This window comes from Xiphias gladius, chromosome 19, assembly GCF_016859285.1.
Source record: "Xiphias gladius isolate SHS-SW01 ecotype Sanya breed wild chromosome 19, ASM1685928v1, whole genome shotgun sequence".
Taxonomy (NCBI): Eukaryota; Metazoa; Chordata; class Actinopteri; order Istiophoriformes; family Xiphiidae; genus Xiphias; species Xiphias gladius.
Window position 1 is genome coordinate 6,712,227 of NC_053418.1, and position 20,296 is coordinate 6,732,522.

The window sequence follows — 20,296 nt, forward strand, 5'->3', positions numbered from 1 at the left end:
ATCAGTGGCTCTGGTTTCTCAATTGGATTTTGGTGGCTGCACGGTGAAGTGACACTAGTAAGAGATTTTTGTGTGAAACAAGCTGAATCTCTAAAATTGGGTTGGACAAAAATGTTCAACTCATCCCCAGATAAAATTATGGTCTTTATGGAACATCTTTGACTACATGTGAGAATAATGAAATGTGACCGGCTTCAGTACTTATGAGACAAAAGCTGTTAAAGTAATATGGCTTCCTTGTTAAATCGTCTCATGTTCTCCTTTCATTGTCCCATCACACAGAATTTCATTTAGATAATTAGATTTTAAAGCTTTTTCTTCCTAGTAAGGTGGAAATAAAGGAATATACACATAAATCTTTCAATACTTGTCATGGTAGTAAATGCACAGGTGTGACTAATACCATTAACAAAGGCTCCATTAAAGTGTCCAAGTAAGCCATGACAGTGTGACAGTATGCACAGCACCAGGGCCCTGAAACCGAAGCAGCTAAATGGAATTCATTTGTCTTCGGTGAAAAAGGCCTAAAAACATAAGCTGGCAATTTTTTTTTCATTGCCATCTAGCAGCTGAGATGTTCACACCCTCAAAGGGACGTGCTGCTCCATCACTGCTGTGTCAACAATGTTAAAAATGTAACCCATGGAGGTCAGTACCACCACACATTAGCGCTACAGTTAGACATGCACACAAATAATTAACCATACTGTAAAAGTTAATCTAGCCCAGTAAAACTTTGGGGTAACTTTACAAAAAATATATTTCGGTCAGATGTACCTTTACAAAAACATAGCAACAGTGGTAAATTCTAAACTCCTATTACGTAAGTTATTTTTGCATTCTGCTGTTTGAACCATAATTATTTGACCTTACACAATAGAGTTAAGTTGCAAAGTAACAGATGTAACTTACACATGATTTGCCCATAATGTAATGAGACTCACAGTCTACAGCCAGGCTAGTGGGCCCGTGAGGCTGAACTTAGGCATATCAGCGCTATGAGCTAAATGCTAATGTCAGCATGCTAACATGCTCACAATGAATATGCTAACATGCCAATGCCAAGCAGGTACAATGTTCACCAATTTAGTTTAGCGTGTTGCCACGCTAAAACGCCAAACATGAATGTCTGTACCAGATTTTGTGGCATTCTGTCCATCCAATATCAACTTCATGGTGGCGCTCGAGGAAATGTCAGGCGATCACCAAAGTAGTACGGGAAAATTGACCGTTTGTATAGTCTGTGCCAATCCACAGAAGATATTTCTCAGTCACCAAGTATAATGGAAATCTATCCAATAGTTGTTGAGACATTTTCTTAAAAAATACAAATGTCAACCTCATTGTCGGGGCAAGAGTAAAAGTCAGTATAGTCAGTGGATGGATTCATCCTCTGGGAACCAAAATTTTGTGCCAATCCATTTGGTAGATGTTGAGATATTTCACAGGATGAGTGTAAACTTTGACCTATGGATGGTGCTAAAGGAGAAGTCACAGGGGTCACAAAAGTCAGAGGGATTCATAATCTAGGGATCATGAATGTCCAAATGTAGAAAGGTTAATAGCAATCTGTCTGATAGATGTCGAACTATTTCAGTCTGCCATCCTTGGAGCCACGCCGCTAGCATAGCTCAAAACTGTAGTGAAGTAAGTGAAACGTGAAAACGTGTAACTACTGTGTATTATGCAATAATTTTTAGTGCTGTTATTCCATATAGATTGGTAATGATATGATACAAACTAATATTAAATGCTCAAGTTCCTTTCAATGTTTCTATTGACTTTTACTTCATAAGAATTTTTACAGTGTATGAAAAAGGGCATGGATACAAAAAAACTTGCTTATGCAGAGACCCTGGTTCAATTCCCACTCACAGTTCGCAGGTGGAAAACCAGTGAGGGATCTAGTCCTGATTCTTGTACTACAGACTCCTCATGCAGAAGTGCACCTGAGCAAGGCACTTAACCCCAAAACTGCCGCAGTGGAGCTGCTAGGTGGTCAACTGGAAACTTTTATTTTTAAATTGCAACATTTCGTTTTGTACAGATTATAAAGATACATGGGATGTAATTTTAACCAAAATCAGACATGTTTCTACCAATATGCAACAAAAGTAACTGCAGATCATTATTTCTTACATTTCATAAACAATTTCTTACTTTTATTTTTGGCAACTTAAAATGCAGTGAATTCGCTCTCTTCATTGAATAGGTAATTTTTGCAGTAATGTTACGTGTTTTTCTGTTTTGGTCTTCAAAAAGATATAGTGATGTAATACAGACGCTCTGAAAAGAAAAGGAAATAACACAAAGAAAAAGAAGGAAAACAAACGAAACTCATACTAATGCTCGGTTATACCATAAACAAATTAAAATTCATTGCCATGGTCTGGAGAGATTTCCCTGCAAAATGGTAATGAATACATTGATTTCACCAGAAAATACAGTATGTGATTTTATCAGCTGCTTCAGGAGGTAGATCTGCTTAAATGTACAATGTTATTCACTGCAGGCAAGTTCAAAACCACTGACTTAGCACATGTAGTATTGAATTCACCCTTTCTATCCCCAAATCCAGTTTCAACAGGTCACCGGGTGAATATTCATATTCAAAGTTCAGTTGACGGTTTCCTTGGTTTTGCCTCCTCCTCATTTCGTGGAATGTGGAAGTCCACGTATGGACACCACTTGGTGTTGAGACACACCAGTTTCTTCAGAGTGGAAGTCTTGATGATATTGAAGCCGGTCTCTCCCCCGAAGGTGCTGGGCTTCCAGTACTCGGGGGAGCAGATGGGGTTTCCCAGCAGGCCTTTCAGGGAGAAGGGAGCACCCATCTCCACCATGCTCTCACCAAATATACTACTTGGGGTTGGTTTCTCCAGCATGACTCCAGGGTAAAACTCCAAAGCGTCAATGTCCCCGTAGAGTTCCTCTAGACCTCTGGCCATTTCTATGTCATCTGTTTGGAAAAGAGAAAACAGTTTTTAATTAACTTAGAGGTTGTTAACTGTACCCTTACTATCATGTTACTAGACTTCCTTACAGAGAACAGCCTAATAGAGCTGCTAACGTGGCTGTAGATTCGGGACTTTCCCTTATTTTTACTTGTATATTTTTTGAACTATTATCAATCACTCAATACATCGGACTGCGAAGCACTCTGATGCCGGTTCCCCCGAGAGCGGTTCGCAGTTTTGAGGATGTGGCTTAGTAAAAGGATGTCTGTGCAGCTTGTTTTTTACAAGCTCTGGCAACAATTAAAAATGTGATTGATAAAAAATCTGTTAAGTTACTTGACGTAATACATAAGATGCAATATCATTAATCTGTAACAAAATCATGTATTTCTTTCAATGCTGCTTAAATCAGATACAAAATGATTTTTGCGGTTTACTTGAAATCATATGTCAGATCAGTTCTTGACTTTTTGTGTTCAGTGTGTTTGTCACAGATAAACCCACATTCTCTCACTACAGAAAACACAAAACAATAGTTGAATATCTGCAGTGATAATGTTATTTTTTCCTGTATTCACTTTACATCCAAGAAACAAACGAACAAACATCCTGCTGATGCAGGTCCGGCAAATGCCAGTTTCGTAGGTGTTAAGTTTGAATAAGTTTGAAGTCAAAATTGCAAATGCCAAATTTCCCTATGTAAATGTGACAGAGATAAAAAGGCAAGAAACTTTCATAGGGAAGTTGTAGTTGCAATATTATCCTTGCCTACCAGTAAATTCATAAAAAGAGCTGTAAGGCTTCAGGTTAAACTTCTTCCTGTATTCATTGAAGGGCTGCACACGTGCTGCTCTAGACTCCTTGATGACCATTTCTGCCACGCTGAGTACCACTTTGTGAGAGTTGCGACCTCCACCGATCTGAAAGTCAGAAAGAAAGTTACTACAGTCATATTTCAATGAACTGGTCAGTAAAAGAATCAGCCAGAGAACAAAGAGTGAGAGGTGAACAGTCCTTCCTCTTGTTGCTTTGCAGGCAAAAACTATGTAGGTAGATATGTTGCCAAAGTGCAAGAGATTGTAGACTTGATGTGAGAACTTCAAGATTCAAGATTCCTTTATTGTTACATCTCATTATACAGGCATAAGAGAGTACGATTCATGTTTTGGCATGACACATTGCAGACAATAAAAACATAATACAATATTAACATAAATAATATAAATTATGTATAGTGTGTAAAGTGCAAATGTGCAATGTTTGCATGCTTGTGTGTGTGTGTTTCTGTATACACAGCCACGCCTGGGCCTGGTTTCCTGTTGGAAAAACCCTTGCTGCAGCCTGTTGGTCCAGGCCATGAGGCAACTTGCCGTTGTACAAGTTCTCACATCGTATTCTAAAACTTCCCACATCGAGTTGACAAGATCTCACATTTTGCAACATATTTCCCCTTGATAAAAAAAAAACAACCAAAAACTCAGTGCTCAACACTGTGTATCTCTTTCTCCGCAAACAGAAATGTCACTCTGCATGCATGTGAATCAGCAGAAGGATCATTGCTGACAGTTGGTTTTAGAGAGTAATTGTGAGGAGGAAGTTCGCTTTAATGTGGATGAATTTTTAAAAAAACTTCGTGGCTTAGTGGTTATAGATATGTGTCACGTCAGACATTGCACCATCCCTGTGATCTGAGTGATAGCTCAACCAATAGTAGAGAAAAAGGTCAACTTCCTCTATGGCAGTTTTCTCATACATCTGTCATAAGTTCAATGTGATATATGTAGGCCTAATGCGTCAGAAAATTTACATTTTTTCATCAACCCGTTACGGCACATACAAGATATATTCACCCTTCAAGTGTTTAACTTTTCACCCTTCAAGTCCAACTGACATCGCGTTCAGTCATCCCCTTTTTGCAATCAAAAATAACGTCAGCATGTTTTTTAAAGCTTGCAGGCTGAGCTCTGAACATGCCGGAGAGAGGCAGAGTAAACAAATTTGCACTGTAGCTTACAGGTCATGGGCAGGAAATATTTTGTTAGCAGTGATATTGAGGAGCAAGAACCACACCAGCATCTAAACTGACTGACCTTTGGACGTATGTGTGCCTGCTCTCTGATGTGCTGCAGCTGAGCAGCTACTTGGCTTTATGGCCTGCAAACTGACTTTGGAAGTGTACTTTGTTTGTTCGTTTGAACAACAAGCTAAAGTCATCTTGTTGCACCTTCTTCCTCTGCAACGGTTTAATGGCCACTGACTGGGAGAATTAGCGCCACCACCTGTTAGTCTTCATGGACCCAGCTCAATATTTGCGTAACGGCAGAGAATGGAAATTTACCGTAATTTCTTTTGCTGGTTTTTTGGAAAGTGGTTTAAAATTTGAACTAAATTTGGACGGAAACTTTGCTTTTGTGACCATCTGACTATGACCGACGTCACTGCTTATATAATATGGTATAGTATGGTGGTATTATAATATGGTGATTTGATAAGTGATTCGATTGGCTGTATGAGTTCTCCGGCACTTAGACAATGAACTAATGCAAAGATATGGGAAAAATGTAAGTTTCTCTCTTTTGGTTTCTGATTTTTTCTCAAACGCGAAGATGTGATTTACTGTAGGAGACAAAACAAATTGTTTTTTAATCTCAGTTGGACTTTAAATATTATGTTTCACCCCTCCTTTTACACAGATATCAGTCTTATCTGAGGAAGTTATAATTTTCATTTTCCAGTTGTCAGAATCTGTTCAAGTCATTATAAACTTCACATCCAAAAAAAAACAACTAAAATAACAAGACTGTAGCTGTATTTTTTACCCCTTGCATTGGCCTCTTGTATTCAGTTACCGGCTATAATTCCCCTACCTGTCCTGCAGGCTGTCGAGAGAAAGCATCCACCAGTTTCTCCACCCCGTAATGCATGAGGAGGGAGGTGTTGTAAAAAAACTGGGAGTACGGGATTTCATCCCCGTCGATGAGGAAGCTGTCAGGCATCAGCGGGTGCCAGTGGTAGAGCTGGCAGAACTCCAGGGCGATGCGGTTGCTGTACTGGAAACGCACATTGAAGAGCAGGGAGGGATCAAATTTCAGCTTCAGCAGGTAACCACTCAGATGCTGCACGTACTCTTCTATTATAATGTGGATGATCTCCCCTGGGGGGCAAATAATAAAACCATCACTCGGTGTCACACACTGAGCCAAACTTTATCAAAGTAAAAAACCTTTAGAAGAAACTGGAAGATGGAAATTTAAACTGTTAATTTGTTAAAAGAGTTTAGTCCGAGATTAGTCCGTTAATCGATTAGTTGATCGTAGGGCTTTATCTATCGATTATTTTCATTATCAATTATTTTTTTCGATTAATCAATGAAGCATTTTTATCTATGCAATGCAAAAAAAACAAAAATCCAAAGATATTCAGTTTACGATCATGTGTGACAAGGAAAAGCATAAAAATCCTCATATGTAGGAAATTGGAAACAGCATTTAAACATTATTAGACATTGTCCCTTAAAAAATGCCAATTCATTTTTGTTAATCGACTAATCGATTAATGGACTAATCATTGCAGCACTAGTTGATTGGCTAAAAATTAATAAGCAACTATTTTTATTATCAACTAATCCTTTAAGTCATTTTTCAAGCCAAAATGCAAGAAAAAAAAAAAAAAAAATTCCAGTAAGATTGTAGTTAAATTATAGTAAATTGAAATGGTTTGGGATTTGGACTGTTGGCATACAAAAGAAGACATCTGATGAAGTCACTTTGCGCATTTTTCACTGTTTTCTAATGTTTTATACACCAATTATCAGCCTTAATCAAGAAAATAATTGGCAGATTAATCAGTAATGAAAAAAAATCATTTGCAGCAGCCTTAAAAACAATTGCTTTCAAGATGGTTGGTAGCTAGACAGGCAGTGGACAAAACAACAGGAACACCTTGCAAAATTGCCACAAAACTGTCACTCAAAAAATAACCATAGTGTTGAATCTCCAGCTATTTTATTGTGAAATATAAATATAAATTTATTCTGAGCTGTGTTATTACATTAGAAAGTGTTCCTGTCATTTTGTCCACACCATAATTACAAGTCCTTGTTCTACCTTCAGTACAGTACAGTACAAAACAGAAGCACAAATATTTCAAAGTGGTTCGTCTAAATATATGACAGTTGGCTGTGTCAAGAATATACATAAATCAACCTAGATTATTAATTTGGTGGTTAGGTGGTTTAAAATGTAACTCGAGCTTGTGACTTGGCCGCTCAACAACTTAGTGATACTGACAGTGCAGCTGGTAAATTGTATAAATACTTTTTACAGCTCCAGTTAGCTTTGATGAACCACAACCATTGCAACTGGGAAGTCTGGGGAGATCAGTAAATGTGTTGATCTAAGTCAACAGTCACTAAGAGACATTTTCTAAGATCCACTGTTGGTAAGAAAAAGGATTTCTAACAGCTCAAGTTCAGGATTTAAAAAAAAAAAACTGATGGTGACCACACTAACAAATAGTGGACTTCTGGTGGAGATTTTTGTGCTCTAATAATACAAAAATACAGTTATTAGGCCACAAAGATATGTGTTGAAGCCAGAAGATGAGGCACTCAACCCTAAGAACACTGTACATTTAAGCAAGGCCATGGCAGCAGTTTGCTCCTGGGCTCTACTGCTGGTAGTAGACAGAATAAAGAATAAGGGAGAAACTCTTAAAATTACCATCTCAAACTATTAGGCACCGTTCAAAGATGGAGGCATTAGGTTTTCCAGCATGACATCGACCATAAATACACATCAAAACTGCTTTTAGAATGTCTGTCAAATAAAAGACACGATGCAGTGAAAAATTATCTTAAAAAAGAATGGCTAAATCAACTTCTGGAAATGGCCTGCTCGGAGCCCAGGCATCAGCCCTGTCGACACTACAGTGTGTTTATTTCAATATAAAATTTCAGTTGTTACCGATCAGGCTCTACATGGTAAAGAGTGGTAGAAGTAGTTGTAGTAACTTAACTAGTAGTGACTTAAAGTCTCGGGTCAGCTAACCAGAGTCTACTGGATGTTTCCAGAGCTTGACTTCAAATATAGGGAAACTAAACATTTTCTGTGTTACATGTTACTATGACATTATCCAATTCAACTGAAATTTAAAAAATAAAAATAAAAAACTTGTCAAGGATCAACTTTTAACTTCAACTTTTTTGGTCATGTTTGATATTGAATGCTTTTATTGTGAAAATTTTACTGTCTTACTAAGTGGAGTATAGTGAAAAGAAAAAATGTGTAAAAGACCACCACTTTGAATGAGGAAAGGTCAATTTTTAAAAACTTGAGTTCTTTCACAAACCTATTAATGGTCAAAAATCTCTCAAAACTGGTTGACATAATGTAGGTTAAAAAAAATATCAGGTTTATAAATTTAGAAGTATGTTTATGATAAAGAAGTAATATATTTTTTCCAGTCATTCTTAAAGATTAGCCAATACTGACACAAACTCGTGAATGAAACTGTATTTGTATAATCCTGAGGCACTCACCAATGATGATGAGTCTGGCGGTCTGGAAAAGCTGCTCATCATCCCAAGTGGGATGTTCGGCCTTAAGGATGTCACAGACTCTGTTGTGCTCCCTCAGCCATATGGTGGCGTACATGGTGAGACCCGGCAGGAAGCCAAAGAACTCCTGACCAACAACCAGACGATGCTTTGGAGGGAAACCTTCAGGGTACACCATGTGCACGGGGACCTCAGATACTGTAGGGGGGTACATCTCGCCGTCTACTAACTGTAGAGAAAAAAAAACAAAACGGTGACAGACATTTCAGGGGAAACTTTGAAAGATGAATCATGATTCTTGTTAGTTAATTTACACATTTCTTGTTTATCTAAAGTCTTCAGCTCAACAAATTCTTTCAAGAGTCTGCTTAGTTGTGCTCCAGTGCAGGTCATGGCTGGATGTGAAAATCAATAGAGCTGATGTGTCTTATTTATAAAACAACATCCTCAAGCAGAGTGGCTTTTCGATCAAGATGGTTTGAAATTCCCCTCTAAAAACCCTGATTACAACTTGAAGAACAGATAACCAGCAGCCAGTGATACACAGAGTACGTGAAAATGGCCTCTCTTTAACCACTTTATCACTGTCTCTGCTATCTGGAAAAATATACCAACACATTCTCAGAAACTAACAAAACACAGGAAGTGTAAGTTATTTACAGCTGATAGCCTCGAGATGAACAAAACACAGTTACTGGGGTGAAACCACAAGTTGAATTAATGGCTGATTATATATGATATGACGCAAAATAATTACACTTCAAATGACAAAAAATATTACCTTTTACTTTAAAAGAGTGGATGTAGCTACAGTATGTAGCGTGCAAGTAAAATTCAGCACTTTTGGAAGTGTCACTGATTGAATCACTTTGCCAGCTGAAAATGTAAAACTCTAAATCTAAAGAAAAAGGTCTACGAGATTGTAAAAAAAAATTCTTAAACACATTACTTATTGCCAAAAAATGTGTAACATTAAAATGGAAATCAGAAGACTCCATGCCAGTTGGAATGCGGATTGCTAAAGTTACTAAATCCATACAACTTGAGAAAATGACAAATGAAGAAACCAGAGTAAACTTACAAAATCTGGCAGCCTTTTATTGATTAGATGACAGATATATTCCTCTGAAACAGAGTGATTTTGTGCTGGATTTTATCATTTGTTTTCTCATGCTGAATATAACAGGTCAGATTCACCATGAATGCTCCCAGCAACATCTCTCTACTCTTAATCTCATTTTAATGTTTAAGTTTGGTCATCTTTCTTCACCTCTTCTTTTTCCCCTTCCTTCCTCAGTTTCATTTGGCAGTCTGTATTTCTTTACGTGTTGTGGTTTTACATGTAAATGTTCCATTTTGAAAAAGTAAAATAACATTAAGAGAAACACAAACAATAAACATGGTTAGCTGTGATGTAAATTCTATGGGATTTGTAGTATTTGTTTTCTTGCAGATAAGATTGATAGCACTCTCGTGTCTGTACTGTAACTATAAAGCTAAACCAGCAGCCAGTTAGCTTAGCTTAGCATTTATGACTGTAAACGGGTGGAAAAACTTAGGCTGGCTCTTACCAAAGAAAGACAAAAACCAAACATCAAAACCTCTAAAACTCACTAATTAACACGTTACAAATTTGTTTAATCCGTACAAAAACTGTGAAGCTAAACTAAGCTTAAGACTTTCTAGGTGGAAGCATATTTACAGAGACTAGAGGAGGGCACTGTTAAAGTCTGTACTCCAGGCTTTTAAAGTTATAGTTTGACATTTTGGGGAATATGCTTATTCACTTTTGTGTTGAGATAACTTAGCTTCGTCAAAAAATAGTCTCACATCATAACCTCCTTTAAAACCTCAAAATGTCATTTCACTGTTTTTGTACGAATTAAATACAGGAGATATGCTGATCAGATTTTGAAGTGTAGGCTGGGAGGCTGATTTTACACATATTTACCTTACAGACAAGAGAGGAGGGAACTTGGGCTGTTAAAGTTATAGTTTCTCATTCTGACATTTTCTGTTTTTGTACAAATTAAACAAAGGATACATGGAGTAGTAATAAGTGAGCTTTAGATAAGCTAACCTGCTGGCTCTAGCTACATAATTACCTTACAGACACGAGAGGAGGGCACTTGGGCTTTCAAAGTTATAGATGGAAACATTCTGGGACAAATGCTTATTCACTTTCATGTCGAGTTACCTTATCTTTGTCAAAAAGTAGTCTTACCATGTAACTACCTCTGAAACCATAAAATGTCATTTTTACTGTTTTAGTATATAGATTTTAAGGCATTGTTAGGAAGATTTTGTTACTTGACAGAGCCGGGGAAAAACTGTTTCCTCCGTTTACAGTCTTTATGCTAAGCTAAGCTAACCAGCTGCTGGCTCCGGCCACAGTACATATTTAGCTTCCAGACATGAGAGGAGCTTTTTAAAGGAATAGTTTGACATTTTGGGACATATGCTTATACACTTTTGCGTGAAGAGTTAGCTAAGCTCCGTCAAGAAATCTCACCATGTAACCTCCTCTAAAACCACAACATGTCATTTTTACATTGCAGTTTGTGTATGAATTAAACAAAGGATATACTGTACTGTTTTAGGTGCTGGTTGCTGAATTTTGTTACCTTTGGAGAGACCCTGCCTAGATTACCCAATAATCGGCTGCTGGCTCTAGCAGCGTATTTATACCCTACAAACATAAGAGGAGGGCACTTGGACTTATAGAGGAATAGTTTAAAATTTTGGGAGAAACCTTTCAGTCTCTTGCCGAGTTAGTCAAGAAATAGTCTCACCAGATAACTTCCTCTAAAACCACAAAATATAACTTCTATATCACGTTTTTTTACGGATTAAACAAAAGAGATATAAGGTGGCATCAATCCTCTCATCCAAATTTCTGTACAACAAGGGAGCATTTAAGTGTATTTCCCAAAATGTCAAGCTGTTTCTTTATTACCTGATATTTCAGCTTTCCATCCTCATGAAGCCGGAGCTCAAGCTGTCGCATGAGGCTGTCTCCATAAATGTTACTCGCATCTACCTGATTGAGTAACACAAAAATACATACATTTGGTAATGAGTTCAAAAGTCAAAAACATCCACAATCAACAATGAGAGCTACATATGCTTTATGCTAAAAATTAGATTCTGGTTGTACCTGACTGCTGAACACGCAGTGTCAGTATGTATCTTACCCCATGTCCAAAAGCCTTGGTGAAGCCACCTTGAACTTCATGGTTTGTCCTGAAAAACTGGTGGGTGAAGTGCTGGGCCATGAAGGCAAACATCAGATTGGTTCCCTGGGGGTCTGGCCGAAATGTGTCTCTTTTAAAGAAACGCTCAGCCACCACTTTGGGATCAGGAAGGACAGGTTTACCTGTAAAGAAAGAAACATTTTAAGGTTCCTCAGGAGCAAAGTCACCCGTGTATACTGCAAATTCTCAAATACTGACCGGGGCCTGTATTTACCTCAGTGGCAGGGAGCACCAAGCCTTTATTTGAGACAGGATGCTCACTCTGACTCCAAACGTCCTCCATGTTTTCTTGTTGTTTTATTAAATTCAGTATAACATACTGACCACAACAGCAAGAGTTAGGTCAGCCGTCCCACTTCCCCCAAACAATGTAAAGCTACTAGGGAATAAAAATCAACACTTCCTCCAGAATTTTCGCATTCAGGGCTAAGTAGGCTTTTAATGTGAAAAACTGAAATGAATTAGAGAATGAAAACATAACTTATGTTAAAAAAGAGAAACTCAGAGCAGCAGAGCGAGAATGACATGATCCTTTGTTGTACTGATGGCTTAGAGCTGTTGAAATGGACATTATGCTGTGAGCCGTTGTAGGAGGCTACAGGTTATTCCTTCAATGTTGTTGTTTTTTTTTTCTGGCCTTTATTATTGACCAGCCGTTATTTGTTCCAGCTGACCAAACAACAGTGAGCTATAATCAGAGACTTTATATGAAAAGTCGTGGCCGTTTAGGTCTCACCTTTAGTTCCCAAGGGCAAAGGGCAGTCTTCAGGTACAGGAGGGAGGAGCCGGGTGTAGTAGGAGATGTTGTAATAGGACTCCCAGTTGAGGTATCCATATTTAGTATTGTAGGTCGGAGGGCTTGGAATAAGTTCACTTCTGACTGTGGGAGAGGGTGACAATATGTGGTTTACAACAAATTTCGTGTATTTTTCATGTTTGCTGGTTCAGAACCTTTCATTGGAATGAATGGACGACCATGTTTGGACATCTAATTATTTTTCAGGTAAGTAGCCTGATGTTTCTTTCTTTTTTCTTCTATACTGGGTATATGGATCTAATGGACAAGGCTGGTGATATTCCATATGCATCTTATTGTCAACAAATCCCACGAAAAGACCAAAACCAACAATGAATTGAGCCTACTAGCATGTATTGTCTGTGTAGCCAAAGCCTGATATACATTATTCTTCAAGGCTTGAATGTATAAAACTGCTAAAAGTAAAAGTAAAATTAAGTAAAGGAAGACTTCTTCCTTTGTACAACAAAGGAAGAAGTCACTCGATAAATGTTTCTTACTGCCCTCACTCAGTGAAAAAATGATTTGCTCTTAAGTTGGTACTTTAGGGACTTTTTAATTGTAATTCTTAGAATTTTGATGAATACTGGCCCTGCTCTATGGAGCTCCATTGTTGTCTAAAATCTATTAAAAACATCAATTAGCCACACTTTTGCACTAGATGACATGTTCCACCACAGTCCTCCTTCTGTAGATTCTCACTAACACACCAAATAGTCCCCAACAAATGGACTAATTACTCCTGTTTGACTGATGTTTGCTAAAAACTACGGTGCAAAGCTGTTTTAGGAAATTATTTATCCTTTTTTTTTTCAATTTGAAATTAAATTTTGTGACCTGTTTTTAAATATTAACATCTTCAGCAGGGCTCACTCAACCCCGGTGGGCTTGGGGTTGAGGGACCTTGTTTTCCTCTCATGGGATTTGAGTGACAATAAGAAAAGTACAGAGTAATGTCAGACTGAACTTTTAACCCCTCTCACTTGCATACAACAAGTGAGAACACTTGTTGTATGCCTTAAAAGTGAGAACATGCAACATGCAATCGGCAAAGGAAATCTCTTATTATTATCGCTTATTTTAATCAGTTCCTCTTGTGGGGTCAAACTATCTTTTGCAGTTGCAAATTTGCTCATGCATACCCTTCACAGTTGTTCTACATCAAGAAAGAATACTCCAGATCCAGATGTGATGGCTATTTTCTCATTAAATTACTCATTAATACAGTTAATGATTCTACAATTGGGAATTATTACAATTATTACAATTATTACAATAGTCTGTGCTTATCACATAATATTAACATTACACACAAGACTCAACAATATATAGTAAATGCAACAAGACTGACGTGACAAAAACTACTGTTAGTACGACTCACCAAGATATAGACATATTGTGAACAGACAGTAGAATAAAGCAAACAGCAAATCCTGTTGATTTATCTGCTGTGGTCTGTGATTCTGCTGATTGAGTGACTTGTTTCGGGGTTTTAACCCGATCACCTACCTGTAATCACTATTCTCATGAAGGTATCTTGTAGGAAAGACCTGTTGACCAGGTCCCAGAACCAATGTAAGTGGGTGAGGACGTAATGAACCACCTTCGGGCTGGGCTTCAGCATGACACGAACTCTGGTCCAGAACTCCGCTACACACAAAGATCAGGAATAAGCACCACTTCTAATAAAGCACCCTTTGTAAGTGGTTTATAAGCTGTAACTAATGGCTTTATTATTGGTTAATAAGTCACTTACTAACATTTTTTAGCCATTACTAAGGAAAACGTTTGGGTTGCTGTGAAACATCCCCTTGGCTGGTGTTTATCCTCCCACAAAATTACGTTATGAATTAGTTTATAGACGAAATAGAGGTGGCTGATGGTTAGAGTCGTGCAATGGACCGTTTGACCTCTGACCTTTTAGAAAAGACCTGCAGGGCATCTGGAGTACAATGTAGTATTTACATTTTATAAATATTTACAACTTTAGACGTTATGGATTATTGTAAAAACCCAATATTAACTTTTTTAAAAAACATTTATAACTGCAGATCACTCACTAACTTTTGCTGTTGGCTTATTAGAGAGTGACAATAAATAGTTTGAAATTCCTTTTGGAAAGTGGTGCTGATGTTTTAAGTAAGACCTTAAGATCCCTGTTTCTGAATGTTGGGATGCAAGCCAAAATGCCAAAAAGAGTTTTCTGATCTGCCTTCCGAAACCGCCACATATTACTATTTCAAAAATAAACCATTTTCTGATCGAACAACTGCTATGGTTAAAATTTAGTTAGGGTAAGGCACAAAAATTACCAAGTTTTAGGGACGGGTTAGATTAGATTAAAATGACTTTGTACAGGTTTGAAACTGATCATGGACGTGGTTAGAAGAAACCAACATCATATCAAAAGTCACAGTAAAGTGAAACTTGAACTAACAGAGGTAGAGAGGTTGACCAGACTTTCTCCTGTAGGGCACTTGGGCTGTGGCTTTTAAATGAACCCACACCAACACGTCGATGTGTAGATTCGTATTGAAAATGCAAATTTTGCTTCACTTACGAACAGTGCAGTTTTCTCCAGAGAAGCCAGTGCGTGTGCAGTCACATTTGTAGCGCTCCGTGCCGAATCTCACACACACTCCCGAGTTCTGACAAGGGTAGTAACAACAGGGATTCACTGCAAACGAGGAAAAAGATATCTTGATCTGAATGGATGAATAATTGGCATAAGGTAGCGCCTGCTAAACTAAATGGCCAGAGGGCTGGTACAGGCCCCCCTGGAATCTGATTAGCCAACCCTGGTGCCCCCCCTACCAGAGTAAGAAGGTGATAGAGAGCTGGCCTGTAAGTATCAGAACCTCTGTATGAAGTGACTGTCAACAATTCCTGTTTGAAAGTCAAATGACAACTATGAGACATAAAATGTCAACTAAAAGACACAAAACAAGCACAGAGACACGAAATGACTGCAGAGAGACACAAAACAACATCAAATGACGTATAACGACTAGAGAGACCAAACAACCCAAAGAAATATAAAATGGTTACAAATAGGCACGTCATTTTTATTTGTTTTAGTGTCTCTTTCAGTCTCGGGGTCCTGCTCCTATATAGGAGGGGTGGGGGGCTTTTTTCATGTCGGTGTCAGGGGCCCGTTGTCTCATAATATGTCCATGACTGTAGAATATTTGAAGTCACAAATAGTAGCTGTCAACTATTATTATTTTATGGTAGAATATTTAAAGTTGTTTCTTTGGCCTTGGAAACCAAAGACAAACACAGACACAGACTGAAAGTGTTGAGTTATTTAGAATATAATTGTGTGTGTTTGAGTGTGTTGATAAATACATTTCCCAATATATCTTAGAACTGAAAGCTAAAAATGACCCTAAACGTCCACAGCTGTTTACCTTATCTTTAACAGTCTCTTTTGTCATTTTAATATGACTTCCTGACCTCCCCATGCACTTGCAGAAGCTCAGTGAGATAATAGTGACAATGCAGTTTTTTCTTCCTCATTAGCTATGAATGAGACGATAGATAAGCCTGATCACCCTCTTCTCATACAACACACAGATGAAGGTTTTTAAAAGGACACAGCGTTCGAATGCTTGCATGTTGTCTAAAATAGCACTGATGTGTTGATCTCACGTAAATAATGTGTTGATATCACATGGGCCTAACTCTACCAGGAGAGGCCTGAAAGCGGATGTGTAACTATAGAAAGACAAGGATCCAATTCGAGTCAGAAATGAGTAGGTTTAGTTTCTTATTGCAGAACAACATGAATAACTATGAAAAATTTGCCTAAATTCTGTCTTAATTTTAATCAAAGTCCACTCGATGGTGACTTAAACTGAAATACAAGTCTATTTATCCATACATCCATTCAGGGACAGAGCCTATTCCAGCATGAACTGGGCAAAAGGGGAGCAAGGAAACACCCAGGACTTGACTCGTCACATGGCGGTGAATGCAATTTAGAAGATTTGTGGCTGACTTTAAATGAGGGGATCTGAACTTCATCAAGTCAGACCACATAGTTGTGCCATCGACAGCCTCGCGTCACATTGATCATCATAATTAGAGCTTAATCAGTTACACAGTACATACGTCAAGGTGGCCTAAAGGGTCTCTCTCTCTCTCTCTCTCTTATCTGAGACTATGAAGAAAAAAGGGTGGGTGTCAGCAAGAAAAAAGAAAATTTGTCCAAAGCCAACAAAGTACATTTACTCAAGTGCTGTACAATTTTGATGGACCAGCCCATAAAATAAAATGTAGTTATAGATTTAAATAAACCTTAATGCATCAGCAATAAAAATTGAATGTAGGCCCAATGAGTACCTTTACTTTGGATGCTTTAAGTACATTTTGCTGCTAATGCTTTTATACTTTTACTCAAGTAAAATTGTGAATGGTGGAATTTCACTTGTAATGTAATGTTTTTATTGTATGGTATTGCTACTTGCTGTGCTATTGCTGCTATACTTATGTAAAGGATCTCAGTCCTTCCTCCAGCACTGAAACTGAAGTTGGCCACCAGTGTTTCACCGCTTTAGAGACAATAACCCATCCTCCTCTATGTTTTCAACCTACAATGGTTGTGATTATAGATTAGTTACTCCCCTCTTAACAGGTAGCCCAATATTACCATTTCCTTTGTTATTTACAGTGGTTCAAAGTTACTAAGTATATTATTCTCTATACTTCTACTCCACTACATTTCAGCAGCAAATAGTGTAGTTTTCACTCCACTGAATTAATTAAAAATATATAATTACCAATTATCTTGATTATAAATACGAAATATATAATCAGCTTATAAAATATGATCCATCATTATAGATCGAAGGCCTTGCCACCACACGGTGTGTTTCATAGGAACTGCTCAGGTTGGAGTTGAGCACAGCTACATATGCTGGGATTTACGCAACGTCACCTTGTACTAACAAGAATAATAAAGTTGTAAACCGCCCCGCGACAAAACTGGGAGAGCCCCTGAACTCTGCAACATCGGTTTATTTGATCTTGTTGTACAAATTATGATCTTATGCACAACTTGCACAACTTTTGGGACCTTGAGAGCTCCATAATTTAACGCTCTGAGTGGGTTAATTTTGAATAATGGTTACTTTTACTTTTGATAATTTAAGTACAATAGGCTAGTAATATTTCTGTACTTGTACCCGAGTTGGTTTTTGAATGCAGGCCTTCTACTTGTAAACAGAGTGTTTGTATATTGTTGTATTGCTACTTTTACTTAAGGAAAAGCTCTGAATACTACTTCCACCACTGCTTATAAAGATCTTAACACATATTTAAGGGCAGAGGAAGAGTTTGTTAGATGAACTTGAGCCCTTTCAGGTAAATGACAATAAGTAAGGAATAATATTTGGTATTATAAGGTATATATCATGGCCTCTTGCCAACAAAATGCCATACATAATTGAACTAAAAATAATTAATTATTTTTCATTTAGACATAACTTATTTAGATGTAGATTTCCTATTTTAAACAAGATTTTAGTTCCTGTTTTTTTCTCTTTCGTATTCCTACCATTAGTTGATTCGGACTTCCTGATTAACTCACATAGGATTTAAAATCAAATTTGAATGGTTCTCACTGAGAACCTTTTTATTTTATTTTTTTCCCCATTGTTGCTGGTGAATAACCCCACAAATAACCCCAGTTGAAAGCTCTTTAGCTGAGGCTCAGCTGTTGCTGCCCTTACCTACAGTTTAAGACTGGCTTATTACTTTAGAGCACTTAGCATAAGATCCCAGGGATCGGAGGTAGATTTTGGGGGAAAGTGAAGTCTGTTCCCGAGTCGATATGTGTTTCCCCTTACCTTAATCTGAACTTTACCGTCACCCTAATCATAACCTGTCGTGTTTTATACTGCCTAACCTGACCCCAACCCTTTCCCAAACCCTAGCCAGTTATGTCTGGCTGCTCCGAAGCCTCGGGATCTAGAATTTGCCAGTTTAGAGCAGCAAACACACATGCACATCGTAGGTGTGCGGCTAAACTGTTTGGTTACTAAAAGTTAATCCACACCTCCCGACCAATCAGAATCCAGAATTTTCAGTGGCCAAGTTAATCAATAGATGCTGATAGATTATCTATAATGCAAAATAATGTTTCAAATGTTAAAGGCAATGGCCACAGTTATGCTAAACTACTTCTCATCATCATTAGGCCTACTATCATTACATCCCCAAACTTTGAATCCTCAATCTAAGCATCAGTCTAAACTATAAAGACTCTGAAACTATCCTAAACTGGGATGAAAAAATAAACCTTCTTACCAACACTTGAGTCGCCGGCACACAGGGAGCTCTCCAGCAGCCACAGGCTGATAGACATCCAGATGGAGAAGATGCTAAACTCTGTTTTAGAAAATAAATAAAGGGTTGACTATCATAACTGCAGTGTAAGAAATAATGTTACGTGGGCAGATTTTGGGTGAAATAAAATTTGAACTCACCTCTCATGACTTCCACACGTGGATCACCAAATGACGGGTGTATTAAAAAATTAGAATTAAATTAGAGTTGTAAAAGGGAAAAGCTAAAAAAAAAAAAAGAATGGTCACAGTGTTGTTCTGTTTCTAGAAAGATATTTGAGACTCTCTCCATAACAATGCTAACTCGCATGGCCTGACTGGCTTTATACTATCAGCTATCCAGAGGGGGCGGTGAGACAGTTTCCTCTACTTCCTCCATTTAGTCTTCAATAGACTTTAAAAAAAAAAAAGTCCACTTCAGCCGGCACCAGTTAATGTTGAAATGACTGTATTTAACCAGAAGTGCAGGGTAAATTGTTCTCAGGATGGTGTTTAAACCCATCTAGTATGTTTAGAGCGAAACTTCATGTCTTCAAATGATCAAGACTAATGTTTTTGGTTTTTTTATGTGTCATTCAAATCCTTAGAGTGACAGGAAACAGCAACAGTGTGATGCTCAAGGTAAAATTCAGAGTGCTCTATCGCCACCTCCTGGCAAATTAAAATAACATCCATGCCTCACTTATGATAACAGCTCATTAAAAATCAATGAAAAGAATGCCAGTGTGTTCTACAAAATCCCCCTTGCATACCTTACCTTACGTTACCCTTCATTACAATTTTATGAGTGCAAGATAATGATACTGCAGCTAACTGTCTTGATTTGACCCGCTGCTCTCGGTTCATAATTATTTGCAATTTAAACCAAACAGTGTAATTACATCTAGAATAAGCAGCACTTGTCTAAACAAACACAGGACATGAAATAATAATTTATATTTTCTTAGCAACAGACGAGTGTTTCTCCAGCTGTGTGAGGCTGAGGTAAAACGTATAGTAGTGGTGGATTGTAACTCAGTGCACGTACTCAAGTACTGTACTTAAATACGAATTTGAGGTTCTTTTACTTTACTTGAGTATTTTCTTTCCATGCCACTTTATACTTCTAGTCCACTACATTTCAGAGGTTAATATTGCACTGTTTACTCCACTGCATTTATCTGGCAGTTTTAGTTATTCTCAAATTAAGATTTTACATGCAAACCATATGAAGAGTTTATAAAATAATATGCACTGTTGTAGATAAAGCTCAGTAGTCTAGTAGTACACAATAGTACCCAGTATAATATAATATTAATTAGCTGATCAGCAGACAATTGAAATTATTTTAATAACTGATTAATTGTCAAAGTAATTTTTCATGTAAAATTGCCAAACACTTAATG

At 37.7% G+C, this 20,296-nt stretch overlaps 1 protein-coding gene across 2 annotated transcripts; it reads right to left on the reverse strand.

Annotated features, from left to right (window-relative positions):
- Positions 1–1,912: 1,912 nt before the first annotated feature.
- On the reverse strand, positions 1,913–19,312 carry ptgs1 (prostaglandin-endoperoxide synthase 1). 2 transcript variants are annotated; one of them, XM_040155964.1, is made up of 11 exons: positions 19,053–19,312; positions 18,874–18,954; positions 15,125–15,241; positions 14,074–14,214; positions 12,505–12,648; positions 11,709–11,890; positions 11,471–11,554; positions 8,497–8,743; positions 5,825–6,111; positions 3,730–3,877; positions 1,914–2,959 (listed from the first exon to the last, which is right to left on the reverse strand). In XM_040155964.1, the coding sequence occupies exons 1-11, from the start codon at positions 19,057–19,059 to the stop codon at positions 2,610–2,612; spliced, it is 1,788 nt and encodes a 595-aa protein (XP_040011898.1). In that variant the 5' UTR covers positions 19,060–19,312; the 3' UTR covers positions 1,914–2,609. The 2 variants fall into 2 exon arrangements, with proteins under 2 accessions (XP_040011899.1, XP_040011898.1); XM_040155965.1 differs by lacking the exon at positions 19,053–19,312 and having other exon boundaries at positions 1,913–2,959; positions 15,125–15,212; positions 18,874–18,950.
- Positions 19,313–20,296: the final 984 nt, after the last annotated feature.

Coding starts and splice junctions, on each gene's coding strand:
- ptgs1 (XM_040155964.1), bottom strand. Junction 14,215..15,124: donor TGGAGAAAACTGCACTGTTC/GTAAGTGAAGCA, acceptor CTTTGTGTGTAG/CGGAGTTCTGGACCAGAGTT. Junction 6,112..8,496: donor CGCCAGACTCATCATCATTG/GTGAGTGCCTCA, acceptor TTTGCCCCCCAG/GGGAGATCATCCACATTATA.